This window comes from Pongo abelii, chromosome 14 (genome assembly GCF_028885655.2).
Source record: "Pongo abelii isolate AG06213 chromosome 14, NHGRI_mPonAbe1-v2.0_pri, whole genome shotgun sequence".
Lineage (NCBI taxonomy): Eukaryota > Metazoa > Chordata > Mammalia > Primates > Hominidae > Pongo > Pongo abelii.
In genome coordinates, this window is record NC_071999.2 from 65,038,857 (window position 1) to 65,057,758 (window position 18,902).

Consider the following 18,902-nt stretch of genomic DNA (forward strand, 5'->3'; position numbering starts at 1 on the left):
TAAATCTGGCAAACATTAGTGACAATCTCACTCTGAAAAACAGTACCCACAATCAATGAATGTGTTTTGACTGTGGAAGCTAGGCAGGACCCAAGCACATAACACAGAGGGAAAAAAACAAAAGCAAATAAAACCCAATCAACATGAAATGGTACCCTGAACAGAGCAGAGAGCTCTATGCGGTTGGGCATGGAGGACTGGTTAGAGATTTTTGACAGGAGTCCATCTTAGATAAACATCAGAGACTAAGTTAATTCACCTTCTTAGTGATTTTATCACATCCTTCCACAATAATACCACATGAAGCTCACCTACACTTACGATTTTGCCAAAATGCCAGTTAAGGTATTTCTAACTGCACTGGCAAATGTGGGAGATTAAAACAGATGACAGATTTAATACTTCAAATAGTATCTTGACATATAGTAAGTCCACTACTTTAAAAAGTGTTATGAGAAAGAGTGCCTTGGATAACACTGATCAGCAATGATTGAACGTTAACTTCAGATAATTGTAATAATAAAAAATTCACTAGAGACCTGATAGAAGAACCTAAGACACAACCTCAAGGCAATAATATAAGGATGAAAAATACGAGTATGCAATCTCATAGCAAATATGTACATGCACACATTTTTACTACTTTAGTTATATTGGAACTTGAGAATTTCACAGCAGTCTACTAAAATCACAGATCAACAGGATAAAAGTAGATAAGAAGAATGTGCAATTTATAAATACGGTTTATTACCATGGTTACAAACTTTCAGAACAGGCCACTGAGACGTTGGACTGAGACTCTGCCGAACATCTGTTAAAAAAAAATAAAATAAACTTAATATAGAGGTCTGTGCATCTCAAGAAGGAAAACAGTATTAGACATACTTTTTTCCAAGGTTATGTATTTCTGGCAGCAAAGTAATGCTTCAATACCCTGAAATACTTGAAGCAGTAATGTTATGACTTTTACTTCCCATTTAATTATGCTACTGTAAACTCCACTGGGATAAGGTACATATGGTTCTTTAGATGAGACTTGTCACACTAATCAGGATTTTCTAGGTTCAGTGCATTGATTTGTTAATGTGCTACTGACATCGGCCAACTGGAATGCATATCTCTCTGACATTTGTCTGTGCAAGGGATTAAGCAAACTTATGAAACTTCTGAACAGTTGTTGCCCACGGCACTGCATTCTTGACACACAACTTTAAAAGAATGAGAAAAACAGGGTTCTTTCTCTGTGATAGCTCCCTAGAAAGTAACATGAAACAAGTATAGGGTTCACCTTTCGGCATCGGTGTCCTTTTTCTTCTGTCGCGGAAGGCAGCCCCGGACTGCAAGGCCTCCAGCAGATTATCCATCACTCCTGTCTCATCACCCTCTGTGAAAAGAGATGCAGGGAATTCCATCAGCCCTCAGGGTTACCATAGCAATGTCAAAGCATATACGAAAACTGGTGATGGTGATGGTAGGGAGAAAAAAGATCAGATGCTGGGACTAAGCTAGCAATTTCAAAATAAGACAGGACTTTAACTCTCATTAAATCAACTATCTTTTAATGAAAACTGCCTCATTAGTGCCTGTTACTGTGCACTAAAGAGGACCGAGTTCCACTGATTCACTTCAGAGCACTGCTTTTATAGTCCGACAGCACAATTACCTTAAATGGAATGTGGTTCTAGTCATGTTTGAGTCTTGAGTTATAAATCACATTTTGTTTGTAGAAATGAGCTATTTTCAAGGCATCATCCTCTATTCTAAAGTCAACCAGGTATGGAGAGAGCAGTTTTTTTTGTTGTTGTTGTTGTTTTTGAGACGGAGTCTCGCTCTGTCACCCAGGCTGGAGTGCAGTGGGGAGATCTCTACTCACTGCAAGCTCCGCCTTCCAGGTTTACGCCATCCTCCTGCCTCAGCCTCCCGGGTAGCTGGGACTAAAGGCGCCTGCCACCACGCCCGGCTAATTTTTCGTATTTTTAGTAGAGATGAGCTTTCACCATATTAGCCAGAATGGTCTTGATCTCCTGACCTCATGATCTGCCCGCCTCAGACTCCCAAAAGTGTTGGGATTACAGGCGTGAGCCACTGCGCACGGCCCGGGAGAGTGTTTTTGTTGTTACTGAGATTCTGCTGTCTAAACTTATCAGACAAATTATATTTCCATGCTAACTTTTGTGAACATGCTTCCAACAATTGATTTTTCATATCAGAAGATAATCATCCCCTGACTTGAGGTGACACAGAACAATCACTACAAAATTTTACAGAATGTATAGGTTTATCTTCTATAATGAAAAATAAATCAAAAGAGGCTCTCTGAAATCAAAAGGACTGCATTCCATTAAGATTACTTTAAATTGATATCCTGTATATAATTAAGGAAAGATGTGGATATAGAGCCAATTATCTCTACAAAGAACAGATTATGCCTGTAATACTTATAAGTATTTATAGTTATCAATGTTAAATATTGTTCAAAGAGAGCAAGAGAAAAAGCTTCAAAGGAACTACTGGCCCAAACCAAATTCAAGGAAACCGTAAGGACTTTTTGCCCGTCCAGACAAGGTAACTTGCAGGCATTCTTTATGAAATTGTATGGCTGGTATACTGCTACATTTAAAATAATGGAAAGCTATTTTCCTTCGAACTTTTTATTTTATTTTTTCCTTTTTGATACACAATCCCTTTACAGAGAAAAGATGAATAATGAATGCAGTAGAATACAAATAACATACTCATTTGCAGTTTATAAACAGATATATAAATATAAATATGTATCAGCCCCTTTTCCATCTGCTGCTATTTCATATTTTTAGAAGAGTACTAAACCTTGTAGGTGTTATCAAAAAAGGTGGGTGAGAAATAGAATATTTGGAAGTTGTGAATTTACAGTAAATGTAATTCTAAGTGATTTCATGGCTATTTTAACTAAAATACATTAAATATTTCAGGCAGCTAGATAAGTAGCTATTTGAAAATTTATATTCAAATTCAACTATATTTTTCCTTAAAAAACTGCAGGCAATGTCAAATATTTAAGATAGTAAAAGAAAAAGAAAACATTTCAAAATCTAAAATTACAATTTTAAATCTTTTTCAAGCAGTCATGAGATTGAAAAAAAATCCTAGTACTGAAATCAAATAGAAACAAATAAACATGTTTTCATATTGATAGCATTAATTATAAAGGAGGGGGAAAAAAGAAATCCAAGTAACTTTTGAATACTTTAATGGCATAAAGTTTGAGGGAAAAAAACTATAAAGAAAATGTGAACTTTCTTCTTAGTAAATTTATTGTTGGTAGTGGTATTGATGTAGTGATTCTCAGACTATTGTGTGTGTATAAAAGATGGAGCAGATGTGTAAATGTGCTGATGTGCTCACTGTGGGAAAGAAAATGGAAATATGGAATTGGAGAAAAAGAAAAAGAACCAAGAAGGGTTGGATTGGATTTATAGGTATTAATGTAAGCTCAAGCCTTAACAAAACAAAACAAAACACACAAACAAACAGAAAACCCTTTTCCTATAACTCTATAGTAGTATCAATGAGCACTTGGATCTTGGTTTCTAGCTACCATTACTAGTCCTAAAATCTTGGTTTCTAATGACCTCTCTCGCCCTCAGATCTTGGTTTCTACATACCATTACTCCCTAAAAGGAATGACAATGCTTACAGAAATGGCTGATTCTAGAACTGAAGCCAAGAAAGTGTGAAATGAGTCAGAAACATATTGTTGTGCCAGAAAATAAGAAAGTGCTCAAAAATAGATAGTGATATGTTGAAAAGACAGAGAAGTCAGACTGAAACATTGCCTTGGCCAAATTTAGGACAACTGAGTTATCAAATAAATAATGATGGGAATGGGATTATTGCACACTGAGGAAAAAAGAGTCATGCATCCATAGTGATACTAAAAAATATATGGTAATAAAAATGTAGGAAGGAGAGTTCCTCTTTAAAGAAGAGTGTCAACTAATAGATGTCAAAGATATGAGGGAAATACAAAATTCACCACATTACAATTCACATAGTAAGAAATGATTCAGGCAGGAGTCATCAACGGTTACAAAAACTATTGTGTGTAAGGATGTAGAGGAACAGGATATAGAGAAATCTGGTAGGTACCACCTTATCCAAATAATCAAATTTGACATTACCAATAATGTGGAATATGCCGATATCAATTGCCTCCTGAAGTGATGCACAACTTAACCTGTGTAGCACTTCGCACAAAAATATTTAACTTGAATCTGAATGCAAGGCAACAATCATAGAAATCCAAAGTGAGGGACATTCTGTGACACAACTGACCTAGGATCTAAAAATGTATCAATATCATGAAAGACAAAGAGAGGAAGAAATAGAGAAAGAGAGAAGAAAAGGCTAGAGAACTGTTCTAGATTAAAGGAGACTAAAGAGGCATGACAATTAAGTATAGAGGAGTCCTAGAGGAGTCCCTGATTAACCCCTGAATTGAAAGAAGTTATATATGACGTTCTTGGGATAATTGGAGAAATTTGAATATGGACTGGGTATCAGATAATTACATTGTACCAAAGTTATCAGAGTGTGATAACTGTATTATGGTTCACTAGAATAATCTCATTGTTCTTAGGCAATAAATGCTGACAGTTTTAGGCTCACAAAGCAACTTACACAGTCTCATGTTTATTACTTCATGCCTTTGAACATGCTATTATATCTACACAGAACATCTGTCTCACTTTCTTCACCAAGCTAGCTCTTACCCTTCCTTCAAAACAGAGAACTGAGAATCCTACCCTGACCCATGTGGCATAAACTAGGTGCCCCTCTGTGTCCCAGTGGTCTGTAATACACATACCAATAAATTCTTTACAATGTTATATTGTTTATGTGACTGTTTCTACCACTAAACCATGAGCTCACTGAGGGCAGGAATTATAGATTTCATTTATCTTCAACACCTGGCAAAATGCAACTACTATATAGAGAGTGTTCAATAAATATATGCTGGCTAAATTAGCTAAATATATGTTGACTAAATTAGCTAAGATGGTCAGCTGGAAGGGTTGATTATGCAGGAGAATAAAGGTCATAGATGGACAGGGGTCCAGGGAAGAGATGGGAATACATTCCCACCAACATTCTAAACAACACAGCTTTCTTTCTTCCTTTTCCCTTGTCTCATACATCTATTTAGTTGTCAAATACTATAGACTGAAACTCCCCATTATCTCCTGAACTAATGTGCTGTTCCTTTTCTAACTACACTTTATGTTGGTATTACAGAACTGAATTATTTCTTATCTGGAATACTGCATGAGTTGCCTAGTCACATTGCTTCCAGTTTCTCCCTAATTCTGCCCATGCATTACTGATAAGTAAGTCCTACAGCAGAAATGATCTTCAGTTCCCCGGTCACAAAGTTTCAATATATCTCAGTTCTTACAATATAAAGTTCCAACTCTTTTTTTCATTTTTATTTTTAATTTTCTTTTTTTTGCTCAATGGATTTTGACAGATAAAGTTCAAACTCGTTTTCTTACCCCAACAATGATTTCAATTGTATTTCCAATCTTACCTCTTACTTCCAACAATCACAACCTGTTCTTTAGCTAAAGGCAACTGCCTGTGATTCTCTACAAACATTCTTTCTCTCATCCATCACTGTCCACCTGGAACCTCTACTCCTGCTCTCATCCTCTAGAGCAGATGGCTATTTTTGGCCTTCACTCTTACATGCATAATGGGAAGAATACAATAATGAAGTAAAACAACTTGCATTCTAGTCTGAGCTTTCAACTACCTACCTGTGAGACACTAGACTATTATTTACATAATCATTCCTGACATATGCAATACAGACAATACCTGTCTAGGGTTAATAAGGGAATCAAATGAGATAATACAAATGAAAGCACTTGATAAATTGCTAAGTGATATACAAATATAGGGAAACAAATTCACAGATAAAATCCATGGTAAATTATAGGACATGTATGAAATGCCTGATTATTATTAAATGTTTCAAGTACTGTTTTAGATATATTACAAATGAAGGAAGTCTTTTTTTTTTTTTTTTTTTTTTTTTGAGATGGAGTCTTGCTCTGTCGCCCAGACTGGAGTGCAGTGGCGTGATCTCAGCTTACCGCAACCTCTGCCTCCCGGGTCCAAGCGATTCTCCTGTCTCAGCCTCCCAAGTAGCTGGGATTACAGGCGTGCACCACCATGCCCAGCTAATTTTTGCATTTTTACTAGAGACAGGGTTTCACCATCTTGGCCAGGCTGGTCTCAAACTCCTGACCTCAGGTTATCTGCCAGCCTAGGCTTCCCAAAGTGCTGGGATTACAAGCATGAGTCACCGCGCACGGCCGAGGGAAGTCTTTTATAGTGTATTCTATTACGCTCTTCATTAGGTATAACATCATTTCTAAGAAAAACTCTGACTTGAAGTACAAATAGACTCTTGAAATAAACCAAAGTGTAAGATGGGGACATATAAAGAAGATGTTCTTCCAAATGTTAAAAATGCATTTAGAACATTCAACCAACACATGTTCACCTGGCATATGGTACTGTATGCCAGGATGTTACTAGGCACTAAAGATACCTAAGACCCATGCAGCATATAGTACTGTGTGCCAGGATATTACTAGGCACCAAGATACCTAAGACCCATGCATATAGTACTGTGTGCCAGGATGTTACTAGGCACCAAGATACCTAGGCCCCAAGGGTAAACACGAAAGCATTTCTGCTCTCACAAGCAGAAAAGTGTATATATGAGTTACTGGAGATGTACAGCTTCCTAGTGAATGATGACTTGAAGAATAAGCAGGAGTTACTCATGTTAGGGACTGGAGAGGGAATAGCATTCTTGGCAAAAGGAATCACAGGTACGAAGGCAAAAAGTATGAATAAAAACAAAAAATGAGGTGTAATAAGGTGTTTAAATGATTTATATTTACAATATTCTAACACAGACCAGAGAAGTTAAAATCAGTCAGTTTTTCTTATAGAGTAGAATTCAATTTCTCCAGCTATAATTTATATTAAAAATATTTACAGTTTCTCCCCTGCTGTGAAAAACTCTTAAATAAATAGACTAACTGCAAAAGTCAAAGATTTCCTATATCTGAAAAACATATCATCTTAATTTGTAAATGGTATTTTAAAAACTTGCACTGTGTCAAAGGAAATGGAGAAGGGAGAGTTAAGGACATTTCTAAAGTGGAATCAATAGGTCTTAGGAACCGAAAGAGGGCGGAACTGCTAAGGACATGTCTGAGATCTCTGCGGTCGATGGCTGGATAAAAGAAAATATTAAATTTAAATATTATTGATTTTGATGGGGAATAAAGATTGGAAAATATAATGAGTTTCCTTTTGGACATGTTAATGGAAGGTGCTAGCAGGGACCTCCAGATAACTTCTGGAAGACAGCTGGAAATTCGGGCCTCAAATTCAGACAAAAATGTGGGTAATATTTTTGGAAGTCATTTCCATATTGTAAAAAATACTCATTCAGCACTCTGGAAAAGTATATGCCTGAATCAGGAGAGGTGGCATCTTGGAAACCACCTAAGTTTAAAGGACAGAAGAAAAAAGATAAGTCAGTGATCCAGTAGGAACTCTCTTTCCTTATTCCATTTTCTTCAGCCAAGGTACAGCACTGAAATTTTAAATAACTAAGCATACAAAGAAGATCCCAAAAGGTTCTAGAATGCTGCAAGCAAGTCAACAAATGAAAACAGGTCAAATACGTAGGAAGGAAATAAGACTAGGACTGGATTTCTCAATGGCAACACTGAATTCCAAAAGATAGGCAAGAAATGGTTTCCAAATTCTGAAGCGAAATTATTTCCAGTGAAGAAATGATTATGTTGCTAATCAGATGAGGATAGAAAATGGACATTTTCCAAACATGCAAGTGTCTATACATGCCATCTTAGAAAGAGACTGCAAGATGTGCTTTTGCAAAACCAAAACAAGAGAGGTAGAATAGTAAGAAAGAGGAAAACATGGCATCCAGAAAAGGAGAAGGGACAAGAGAGCAAGGTGGCAAAAGGAATTCCCAGGATGCCCCAGTCTCAGAGCAGCCAGTTCAGATCACATGGATCACATGGGAGGAAACTGGGCCGTGGGACAGAGTAGTGGCCACAGAACCGGTAGCAAATCTATTGCATCGGACCATTTGCAAAATGATTGCTGATTATTTCCCAGATCCATTGAAGACTTTGGATAATACAGTAACAGGTATGTATGTACAAATACTAAACAAACTTTTTGAAAAGTCTCTATTAATCTAGAAACAACAAGATTGTCCCATAGGAAATGCTGTAGTCTGAATGTTAGACTTGATCTCCAATGTAATGGTATTAAAAGGTAGGGTCTTTAAGAGGTGATTAGGTCATGAGGGCAGAAATCTCATGCATGGGATTAGTGGCTTTATAAAAGAGGTTCAAGGAAGCTGTTAGTCCCTTCCACCACATGAGGACACAGCAGCAAGACACCATGTATGGAGCAGATAGTGAGCCATCACCAGGCATAGAATTTGCTGGCATCATGATCGTGTATTTCCCAGCCTTCAGAACTGCAAGAAATAAATTTCTGTTGTTTATAAATTACCCAGTCTAAGGTGTTTTTGTTATAGCAGCAGGAAAAAACTAAGACAGAAAACAAGGAATACTGAAATTTGGGGTAAAGAAAAAAAACTTAAAAATTAAAAAAAAGAAGAAAAATAAAGAAAACAAAGTATATTTACATAGTGCCAATATTATAAACACTGGCCATTCTGTTGGCCATCAACTGTGATATAATTATAATGAAAGACAATGCGGTAAAGGAAGAGGGGTACATAAGGTGGATTAGTGGTGAGAGGGCATTAGGGAACTAAATCAGGAACTCAGTAATGTCTAAAATAAAAAATTGATACATAACAGTCTATGCTATTATCTAGAAATAAGGAACACATAAATATCAGAAGAAATATCTAAGAATTAAAAGTGATTGACTCTGGGAAGTGGGAGAAGGTTGAGAGTAGTGAGGGAGAAGATATTTTATATGCTATGAGCCTATTATATTTAATTTAGGAATTTGTAGACATTGATAAATACAAGATAGTTAAAATTTTTATTGAAAGAGAAAGAAGATGACTGAGGAAGAGAATGTGAAGGAAGAGGTTGATTCTTGACCTAAAGATGCTTACCTCTGAGAAGGGGAGGAAGACAGGTAAAAATGGTAAAACACAACAGGATGAATAGTATGACAGAGGTAATTCAGCATGTGGTACAGGGTGGTGGGCATGCAGCATGGGGCAGAGGGAGAAGAAAAAGCAGTTACAGAAGGCTCAGAATATCTGAGACTTAAAGAACTGATTTAAGAGTGCCAGAGCTGTCAAAAGAGACAAGACCCAGCTAAAGCTGTCAGGAAAGCTGTACAAGGCAGGGATTCTTGAAGAACGTGCAATGGATATGAGTAGGAAGAGATAATAGGGGTAATGCCGCGAGGTGAAGGTGAAGAGAGAGCCGAGGCCAACTCACCAAGGGCTGAATATACCATGCTATGGAGTTTGGACTTTAAAGGAGCCATGAAGTCATTTTAAGCTAGGAAGTAACATGGTCAAATTTCTACTTTAGAAAGAATATTTTGAGAAGAGACAAGACTAAAAGAAAAAACGAACAAACAAACACAAGCGGCAGGTTTAATGATTTAAATCTAGATAAAATGTGATTTCAGGGCCCAAGTAAGTTATAGAAGTGGTGAAAATAGAAAAGAGAAAGGAGGAGACATAGAGAAATCTTGGTCTCCGTGGATGTGAATATTATAAAGAAATAAAGTTAAGGCTGATTTCCAGGCATTTGGCTCGGCCAATTGTATGTATATTGATATCGTTTGCCAAGTACAGAACTGTCTTTGTTTGATGGTAGAATGAGTTGGATCTAGACAGGAGTTCAATTTTGGATATGTTAAGTTGAAATGTTCATGAGATATACAAATACAAAGTGATTCAAAGTGTCTAGAGGGCTGATAGAGTCACAGGTTTAAAACTTGGGAAAGAGGAATTGGTTATACTAATACATTCAACTTAGAAGCATAGGTCGTACCTGAAACTATGGAAGAGTACAAGCATAGTAAAGTGGTAGAGAACACAAGTTTTGAATTCATCCATTTAGATTCAAACCAATGGCTCCCCAACTAACAATCAGTGTTATTGGGCATATTACTTGGTCTCTAAAACCCTCATTTATTCCCCCTAAACGTTGAAAGGGCAAGAAGAACAGCACCTATTTCACAAAATATTGGGAGGATTAAAACAGATAAATCACGTACAATGCTCAGTGGGGTGCCTGGCTTATACTAAGAAAAGAGAGCTGAGGGTAATGCACAAGGCAAACTAATAGGAAAAGGTGCTTTTAAGAGGAAATGACTATTATCAACCTGTGACCATTTTCCATTGTGTTTACTTTGTGTGTGCTTTTATAGCTCCTTCTTTTACTCTCCACTGTCTCCTGACATACTCTCCTAAAGTCAAACAACTATATATTACTATTATTTATTTATTTAGAGGCGAAGTCTTGCCCTGTCACCCAGGCTGGAGTGCAGTGGCACGATCTTGGCTCACTACAAACTCCGCCTCCCAGGTTCAAGTGATTCTCCTGTCTCAGCCTCCTGAGTAGCTGGGACTACAGGTGCATGCCACCACACCAGCTAATTTTTTGTATTTTCAGTAGAGACGGGGTTTCACCACGTTAGCCAGGATGGTCTCAATCTCCTGACCTCGTGATCCACCCACTTTGGCCTCCCAAAGTGCTGGGATTACAGGCATGAGCCACCGTCCCCAGCCTATATTATTATTATTTTTTGAAGACAGCTTTGTCACCCAGGCTGGAGTGAAGTGGTGTGATCTCAGCTCACGGCAACCTCTGCCTCCCAGGTTCAAGTGATTCTCATGCTTCAGCCTTCAGAGTAGCTGGGATTATAGGCATGTGCCACAATGCCTGGCTAATTTTTTGTATTTTTGGTAGAGATGGGGTTTCACCATGTTGCCCAGGCTGGTCTTGAACTCCTGAGCTCAGACAATTCGCCCGCTTTGGCCTCCCAAAGTGTTGGGATTACAGGCGTGAGCCACCATGCCCAGCGACATTTTCTAATATTTCAGTAGTAGTAAGTGACATAAAGATTACAATCTGGAATTTGGAATGGGACTAGGGAAGGAAAGCGCAGTTTCCCCAAAGGTTGACAGTGTGCAGTTGATATACAAAATTCATAGGCTTATAGTTTAACCCAATTCTAGAAGAAAAACCACACACGTGTGCACACACACACACACAGTTGCCCTAACATAATTATATGAATTATTCCTCTATGATTCTGGTTATAGAGATTTTTGGGGAAAAGATTATATGGCTCCTCTTGGTAACCCAGTTCAGTCTTTAACTAGCTAGAACAAAGCTCAAAATACTACTTAAACCAGACAGCAAAAAGACAGGAATAACTTCAAACAAAGTCTTTGAACTTGTCTTAATCCAGATGTGAAACTGAAAATTTATTTGAGTCAAGGGAGTTAGAAAGCCAATTTTCATTGGGATTTAACTGATAAAATGATAATCAGAACAGTTCTCTTTCATACTGTAATTAAGTGACTGGCTCAACCATAAGAAGTGGAATTTTATGGGGAAAAAAACTCCAATAGGTTAATATTTCTGTTTTTTCCTCCCTTATTCTTCATGATTTGTACAAATTTCATTAAATATATTTCCGTTACAAGTTAGGAGAAAAAATTAGAATATTTTACAAGAAAGGAAGTTTTATTTATTTTTTCCTTAAAATAGAGTACCCAAGAGCAAAGTTAAAGAGTGAAACTCCTGGACTTGAATCTTGCTTCTTACTCTTATCAGCTGTGTGCTCCTTAAAGACGACCCCTGTCTCCTTGTGCCTCCTCATACCTATAAGACGAGGATAATAATAGTATTTATCCTCAAAAACTATTGTGAAGATTAAGCAAGGTATAAAGAGCTTAGCACAGTGCCCCCATATGTAAGGCTTAAAAAAATTAGCTATTCATATTTTTAATATTTTGATGACTATTCTTGTTCACTAATATAGCAAATATTGCTGATTGGTCAACGCAACACATTCATTCTCTACCTTTTCCTTCCTTCCACAGAGGCTAGGAAAGCTAAAATTTCTCTCTGTGGCTCCCTTGCAGCTAAGCTAGGGGTGACCATGTGATGCATTTCTGTCTAATAAGGCATATATGTACATAAAGTATGGTATTTCTAGAAATAAAAGATGTATATGTTGATAACCACTCTTCCTCTTCCTATCTTAAATATGGCCTGGAATTACGGCAGCTATGACTGCTATCACATGTTACCACCTCCTTCTTCCTATCTTGAATAGGCCTGGATCTCTAGCATCCATCTTATACTTACGAGTACAGACCACAGGATCATTCTTTTGGTTGCTCTGGATAAAACATACAGCTTGCTGGAGCCCAGGAGGCAGAGGTTGCAGTGAGCTGAGATCACGCCTCAGCACTATAGCCTAGGTGACATAGCAAGACCCTGTCTCAAAAAAATCCCATGACCAACAACAGAAAGTAAGGCTACATTTTCAAAGTTTAAGTGAAAAATATTTTGCAGCTACATTAGAATGTGTAAACCATAATTAGCATACAATTTATTACATTGTATCCAAATTTGAATCTAAATAATTTCATGTCTTACACTAAATAGGATTATAGAGGTGATATTTATGAAATAAAGGATTATTATTCTACAAACTCTCCAGTTTAAAAAAAAAAACCTATTCTTGGATGTCATGAATAAACTATGATTGAATTTTAACTATATACACAACCAGGAAAAATGGTAATATAAATATACTATAACAAATTGTATCATATTGTTATTAATTCTTAATTTCCAAATTTCTTATGATTTAGGTTCTGTTGTAAGAAAATAATTCTGGATAAAAAAGCTACTTATCTGCTCACTTAATTGTCTACTCAAATAAAAAAGGTACAATCATTTTAGGAAAATAAACATATTAAGGCACAAGATGTAAGAGTAACCATATAATGGATGAATTTGTCATTACAAAAATAAGGAGATATATCACATTTAAAAAAAAAAAAAAAAACTTCAGTACATAAGACAGCATTTCCTAAAGTGTGCACCACAGAACACTAGTCCTATAAGAAGCTCTGTGTGTATGTGTTTAGGGAGAGGGGTTAGAGAAGGTGGCTCTGTGGTCAAATAAGTTTGGATAATAATGTGCAACAGAGGCTGGGTGCTGTGGCTCATGCCTGTAATCCCAGCAACTTGGGAGACTGAGGCAGGAGGATCACTTGAATCCAAGAGTTCAAGACTAGCCTGGGCAACATAGTGAGACCTTGTCTCTTAAAAAAATAGCCAGTATGGTGGTGCATGCCTGTAGTCCCAGCTACTCAAGGGGTTGACGTGAGGGGATCACTCGAGCCCAGAAGGTGAGGCTGCAGTGACCCGTAGCTGAGCCACTGCACTGCAGCCTGGGTGACAAAGTGAGACCTTGTCTCAATAATAATAATAATAATGTGTAACATGTACTACTCTTGGTGATTCATATCAAATACACGTGACAAGTCAATTCATGATAAAGGTGGCATTTCAAATCAGTAGAAGATTTAAAAAATGTGTTCAATAACTACTGTGGTAGCAACAGCCTATTTGGATCTCACCTTGTTATTTATACCAAAATAAATTCCAAGTGGATGAAACAGTTCAACATTAAAAGATTAAAGTGTAAAACTATAGCAGAGAATATGGAAAAGTATATTTTCAATAGTTCTGGAATGGGAAGATATTCCTAAGAAAATCCAAAAGTAATATAAATATCTAAAAATCAAATAGGACAGGTACAGTGGTTCATGCCTGTATCCTCAGCACTTTGTGAGGCCAAGGAGAGAGAATCACTTGAGCCTAGGAATTTGAAACCAGCCTAGACAACATAGTGAGACTTTGTTTCTATTAAAAATAATAAAAAATCAAATAATAACAAACTGTACACATAAACAATGAAAGGATAAGCTGGAAAAAATATTTGAAACATGGGCATTCCCTAGGTCTGATTTTCTTAAAATAAAGAATGCTTATAACTCAGTAAGAAACAGACCAAGAAATGGGCAATTGCTATTCAGGGAACCCATCTTCTATGATCTGAATCTTTGTGTCCTTCCAACCCCAAATGTATATGTGGAAATCCTAATCCCAAGGTGATGGTATTAGGAGAAAGGGCTTTGGGAGGTGATGAGATCATAAGGGCAGAGCCTTTGTTAATGAGATTAGTGCTTTTATAAAAGGGATTCTAGAGAGCTGCCTTCATCCATTCCACAATGTGAGGACACAGCTAGAAGGTTACAGGCCCTCAGTGAACACCGAATCTGCTGGCATCTTGATTTTGGATTTTCCAGCCTCCATAACTGTGATAAATAAACTTCTGTTCTTTATAACTACTCAGTTTATGATATTTTTTATAGCAGACTGAATGGACTAAGACGCCATAACAAAAATAAATAAACCATGCTTTAGATGTGATATAATCCTCAACCTCATTCATAATTAAAGATATTCTAAATACATCAATGAGAGATCATTTTCATCTAACAGCACAGCAACAATGAAAAATTATGATAAATCAGTATTGGTGAAGGGTTGGGGAACAGGTCACTTCACACATTTGTTGCTGAAAAATATAAAACTAATCCAATCACTTCAGAATATAATTTAGTAATTTTTATTAGAAATAAAATTGTGGCCATCTGTGGTGGCTCATGCCTATAATCCTAGCACTTTGGAAGGCCAAGGTGGGTGAATCGCTTGAGGCCAGGAGTTTGAGACTAGCCTGGGCAACACAGTGAGACCTCTCCTCTAAAAAATAGCTTTTTTAAAAAGAAAAAAGATTGCACATATCACATAATTTTTCTCTGAGAAAATTATTCTACATGTATAACTTACACGTGTGGAAAAACAGGTAAAAAGGTGTCTGTTATATTGTTGTTTATTGTAACAGGAGACTAGAAACAAACTAATTGTCCATCTACAAGAGATTGACTAAATAAACTATGATATCCATATACCAGAATATTTTGTACTGTGAAAAAATAAGGCATATTTAAATTATTGATATGGACCATCTCCAAAATATAGTAAGTGAAATAAACCAAGTCCTTATTTTATCGATGAGGACATTGAATGAAGACCTTTCTATGACCACTTACGGCTATTAGCTACAGAGCCAGCAATGGGTTTTATGACTTCCAGCAGCTTAGCAATTATTTCACCACATGGTGCTGAAGAAAGGAACTACTTAATCATTCTTCCAGTGGTAAACGATTGTTAAAATGTCTTGCATGTAAGTATTCAAGTGACCCACTCTGATGAGCTTGTTCACTCTGACCTATTCTAAAATTACTAAAGAAAGCAAAATTTAAAAACTGGCATTGACTCCCTGGCAAAAAGAATGCTACCACAGTCAACCTTGTGTGCCATGTAGGGTCTAGGGTGCTGAACAGATGCCTTCAGTTGCAAAAGCACAGAATGTTGGCGGGGGGGGGGAATGTATCTATTTAAATACATATGTAGATGTGAAGTGATAATGACATTTAACAAAATGTGACTATCACACAGAGCGAACACCCACGATCCTTTAATCACAGAGTAACCCAGGGAAGAAAAGGTTAATTACATGGCACACCACCTCCACTTCTGGGTAGAAGTTTCACTTGTCACCCACAAGAGCTTCACTTTATTCTGAGTGAAGTTTGACAAGCTTAAGCTTGACAAATGCTTACTTCTCATTGAAAAGATATTAGGATTTGTTTTAGATTTGTTTTAGTATTTTCTTATTAGTGAAGAATTGACTTTTCAATAGCTTTTTTCCTTATGAAGTTTTTGAATAAAGAATGAAATGGTTTCAGATAATGAAAATGCTTAATTCAACAAGAATTAAAAAAAGAAGGGGAAGGAGCTAGGGAATAATATCGGTAATTTCACAGGAATTTTCTTTCAGGAGAAGCCAGGATAAATGGACTTGAGGCCATGAGGAGCCAGTGAGTGGTGCCTGGAACACCGTATGATGCCCAGAGGGGCCCAGCAGTCATGCTCTGACAGCAGCATATGGTGCGCACTGGAAGAAGGGGAAAATAAGGTCAGGAAGGCAGACTGTGGGAGCTTGGAATCGAGGCTGAAGAACTGCCATCAAATGTTTTTGAAAGGTGTGAAATAATCAAAACTGTACTCCATGATGATTAAAGCTGGCATAGTGTGAAGGTGTCAAGCCTGGGTGACTGGGAAAATGGTGGTATCATTAACCCAAAATGAGAACATGAAAATCAGGTTTTATGTGGAACATGGCAAGTTAGGTTTTAGATGAATTGATTTTGAGGTACTGGCAGAATATTCTGTTTTGTTCAGGAAGTAGTTGGAAATATAAAACTATAAAGTCTATCGTTTAATTCAATTCTACAAAGATACACTAAGGACTACGTGTCAGGCACTGAACTAGCCCCAGCCCTTGTTCCCGTGGGACTTAAATGTAACAGCAAGTTCAACACATAATTAATGACTACCTGTATGACAAATGTTACACAAAATAAATCAGGGTGCTATGAAATTGCTTAATACTGAGGCAATAGAGGTGAAGAGGTATAGCTATGGTTGCCTAGTGATGATTCCAGGGGTTATTCTTTGATACCTGGATTTGTACTTAAATTTCTGAAGATATGTTTTATTTGTACCTTAAACACAGAACCATATAGATATCACAGTAAACTGTGGAAACCTGTGTATTCTCATTTTGAGCTTTAAGGGTTAAAGCCCATCTCACTGCTGCCAACCTTGCACAAAGTAATTTTTATCAGGCTCAAGTTCTTGGTTCATTTCTAACATAAATTTTGTGTTCAAAGTACTATAAGTATTCATTACCTTTGTTTCACTTTAAAGGAGAAATGCAGATTTATTCTGCCCAAATATAATGTCCTTCCTTATTCCTTCCACAGTGAGATGCAGCATCCCATTAGTATTAAATACAGAGGAAATTTTAAAATCCTATTCAGAATAACAGCAACATTGTTTGGAAAATGAGGAAGTCAGCGAAGAGAATAAGGCAAATCTGAATGAGTGAAAATTGGTGGAGAAAAAGAGTTGACATGTGCTTTCAGAAGAAAGCCAGTATGAGAAAAACGAAAGAGGAGACAACTGAACTTTCAATGAACTCATTAACAATTGTAAAAAAACTGGAGGCAAAAATGTGCTACAGTCTCAAGAGAACAATGAAAGACTCCCTCCCCCCGCTACACAACTATAAAAAGCTGACAAAATGAATACACGAGCCCCACAATAAAAGCTGATATTAGGTAACTTTGAGAACACTTTTATTTTACTTTTATTTATTTATTTATTTGAAAGAGATGAGTCTCTCTGTTGCCCTAGGCTGGAGAGTGCAGTGGCACAATCATAGCTCGCTATAATAATCTCAAATTCCTGGGCTCAAAGGATCCTCCTGCTAAAGCCTCCTGAGTACCTGAGACTATACCATGCCCAAGTAATTAAAAAAAAATTTGTTTTATAAAGACAGGGTCTCACTATATTGCTCAGGATGGTCTCAAACTCCGGGCCTCATGCAATCCTCCTATCTCAGCCTACCAAAGTGTTGGGATTACGGGTGTGAGCCATTGTTCCTGGCCAAGAACAGTTTTATTTAGGAAATAAGGGATACATAAAATAAAGAATAAAAAACTTAAATATGAATTAAGACACACTAGGAACTATCACTTTGATTGAATGCCTATGTGCTAGGGTCTGTATGGAACATTTTACCTAGATTTTCTAATTTAATTCTCACTCCCCTCTTTCAAAGTAGCTATTACCTGATCCATTTTAAAGTTAGGGAACTTGGAGCTCAAAAAGGTAAAGTAAGGTGCCCAAAGCCCCGCCATAGGGTGGTAGCAGAGGGGAGATTTGAGATCTTTCTGATTCTAAAGCTCATTCTTTCCACTATAGACTTTTATTGAGAGAGGTGTTACATGAAAATTGATAACTATTCAGATCTTTAGGTTTGCTGACTTATATTTAAAGGTGTTTTAGGAAATGCCTTAAGGCACAAAGAGGTAGTAGCTTTCAGAGCAGGAAACAGGAGCAGGGAAGCACAAGCTCGTTTCCCCAAATTCAATGGAAGCTTTCTCCCAGAATCTGACAGTAAGAGAGATGCAGGCCATTCACAGATGCTCCTTCTTCAGAGAGAAAGACCAGAAACACTCCTCCTCCTGAGACCAGGAGTATCTGAAAATATTAGAATTACTTCAATCTGCCATGGCCTCCTGACTCCTCCTTTCAACCTAGCCACTGGGGATTGCTGTAGTTGGGCTAAAACTTTGAAGGCAGCTAAACCACCATCACCATCATTCTTAGACAACAATGTCCTGCTGATCTTTATTTACTCCAGCATTATTAGCATGAACAATCTCTCTACTACCTCAATTTCTTCAGCATACACTCCTTTCACCTTGTTCTCTTAATTGAAAATGGGCTCTACTTGGAAACTGGACAGAAGCTCACCCCTTCTGGTAGATGTTGCTTGTTCCCCTCCTATCTCACGTGCTTAAAGTCTGCGGGGCACAGGTGGAGGACATGGGAATGTCTGCTTTCTCCTTGATCAAAGCTGCTATGTCAGGCTGTCACTTTTTTTTCCTCAAGTAAAAAGCACCCGCCTGCCTTTGAGACAAGTCATTCAGTTACACTGCTGCCATCCCTCTGGGTCACTGTCATCTAATCACGCACAAGTCTACCCTCTCATTCAGAATAAACTGTCAATTGAGTCGTCTTCCTCATCAGGCCAGGCTCTGCCATCATCTTGTGAGAATTCAGTTTAATGTT

At 37.3% G+C, this 18,902-nt stretch overlaps 1 protein-coding gene across 3 annotated transcripts in view; it reads right to left on the minus strand.

Annotated features, from left to right (window-relative positions):
• DIAPH3 (diaphanous related formin 3) overlaps positions 1 to 18,902 on the minus strand; it is a 485,256-nt gene that overhangs the window by 106,237 nt on the left and 360,117 nt on the right. For all 3 annotated transcript variants that reach the window (NM_001374211.1, XM_054528709.2, XM_054528710.2), the window contains 2 exon segments: positions 752 to 811; positions 1,289 to 1,384. In NM_001374211.1, coding sequence (NP_001361140.1) covers positions 752 to 811; positions 1,289 to 1,384 — 156 coding nt within the window.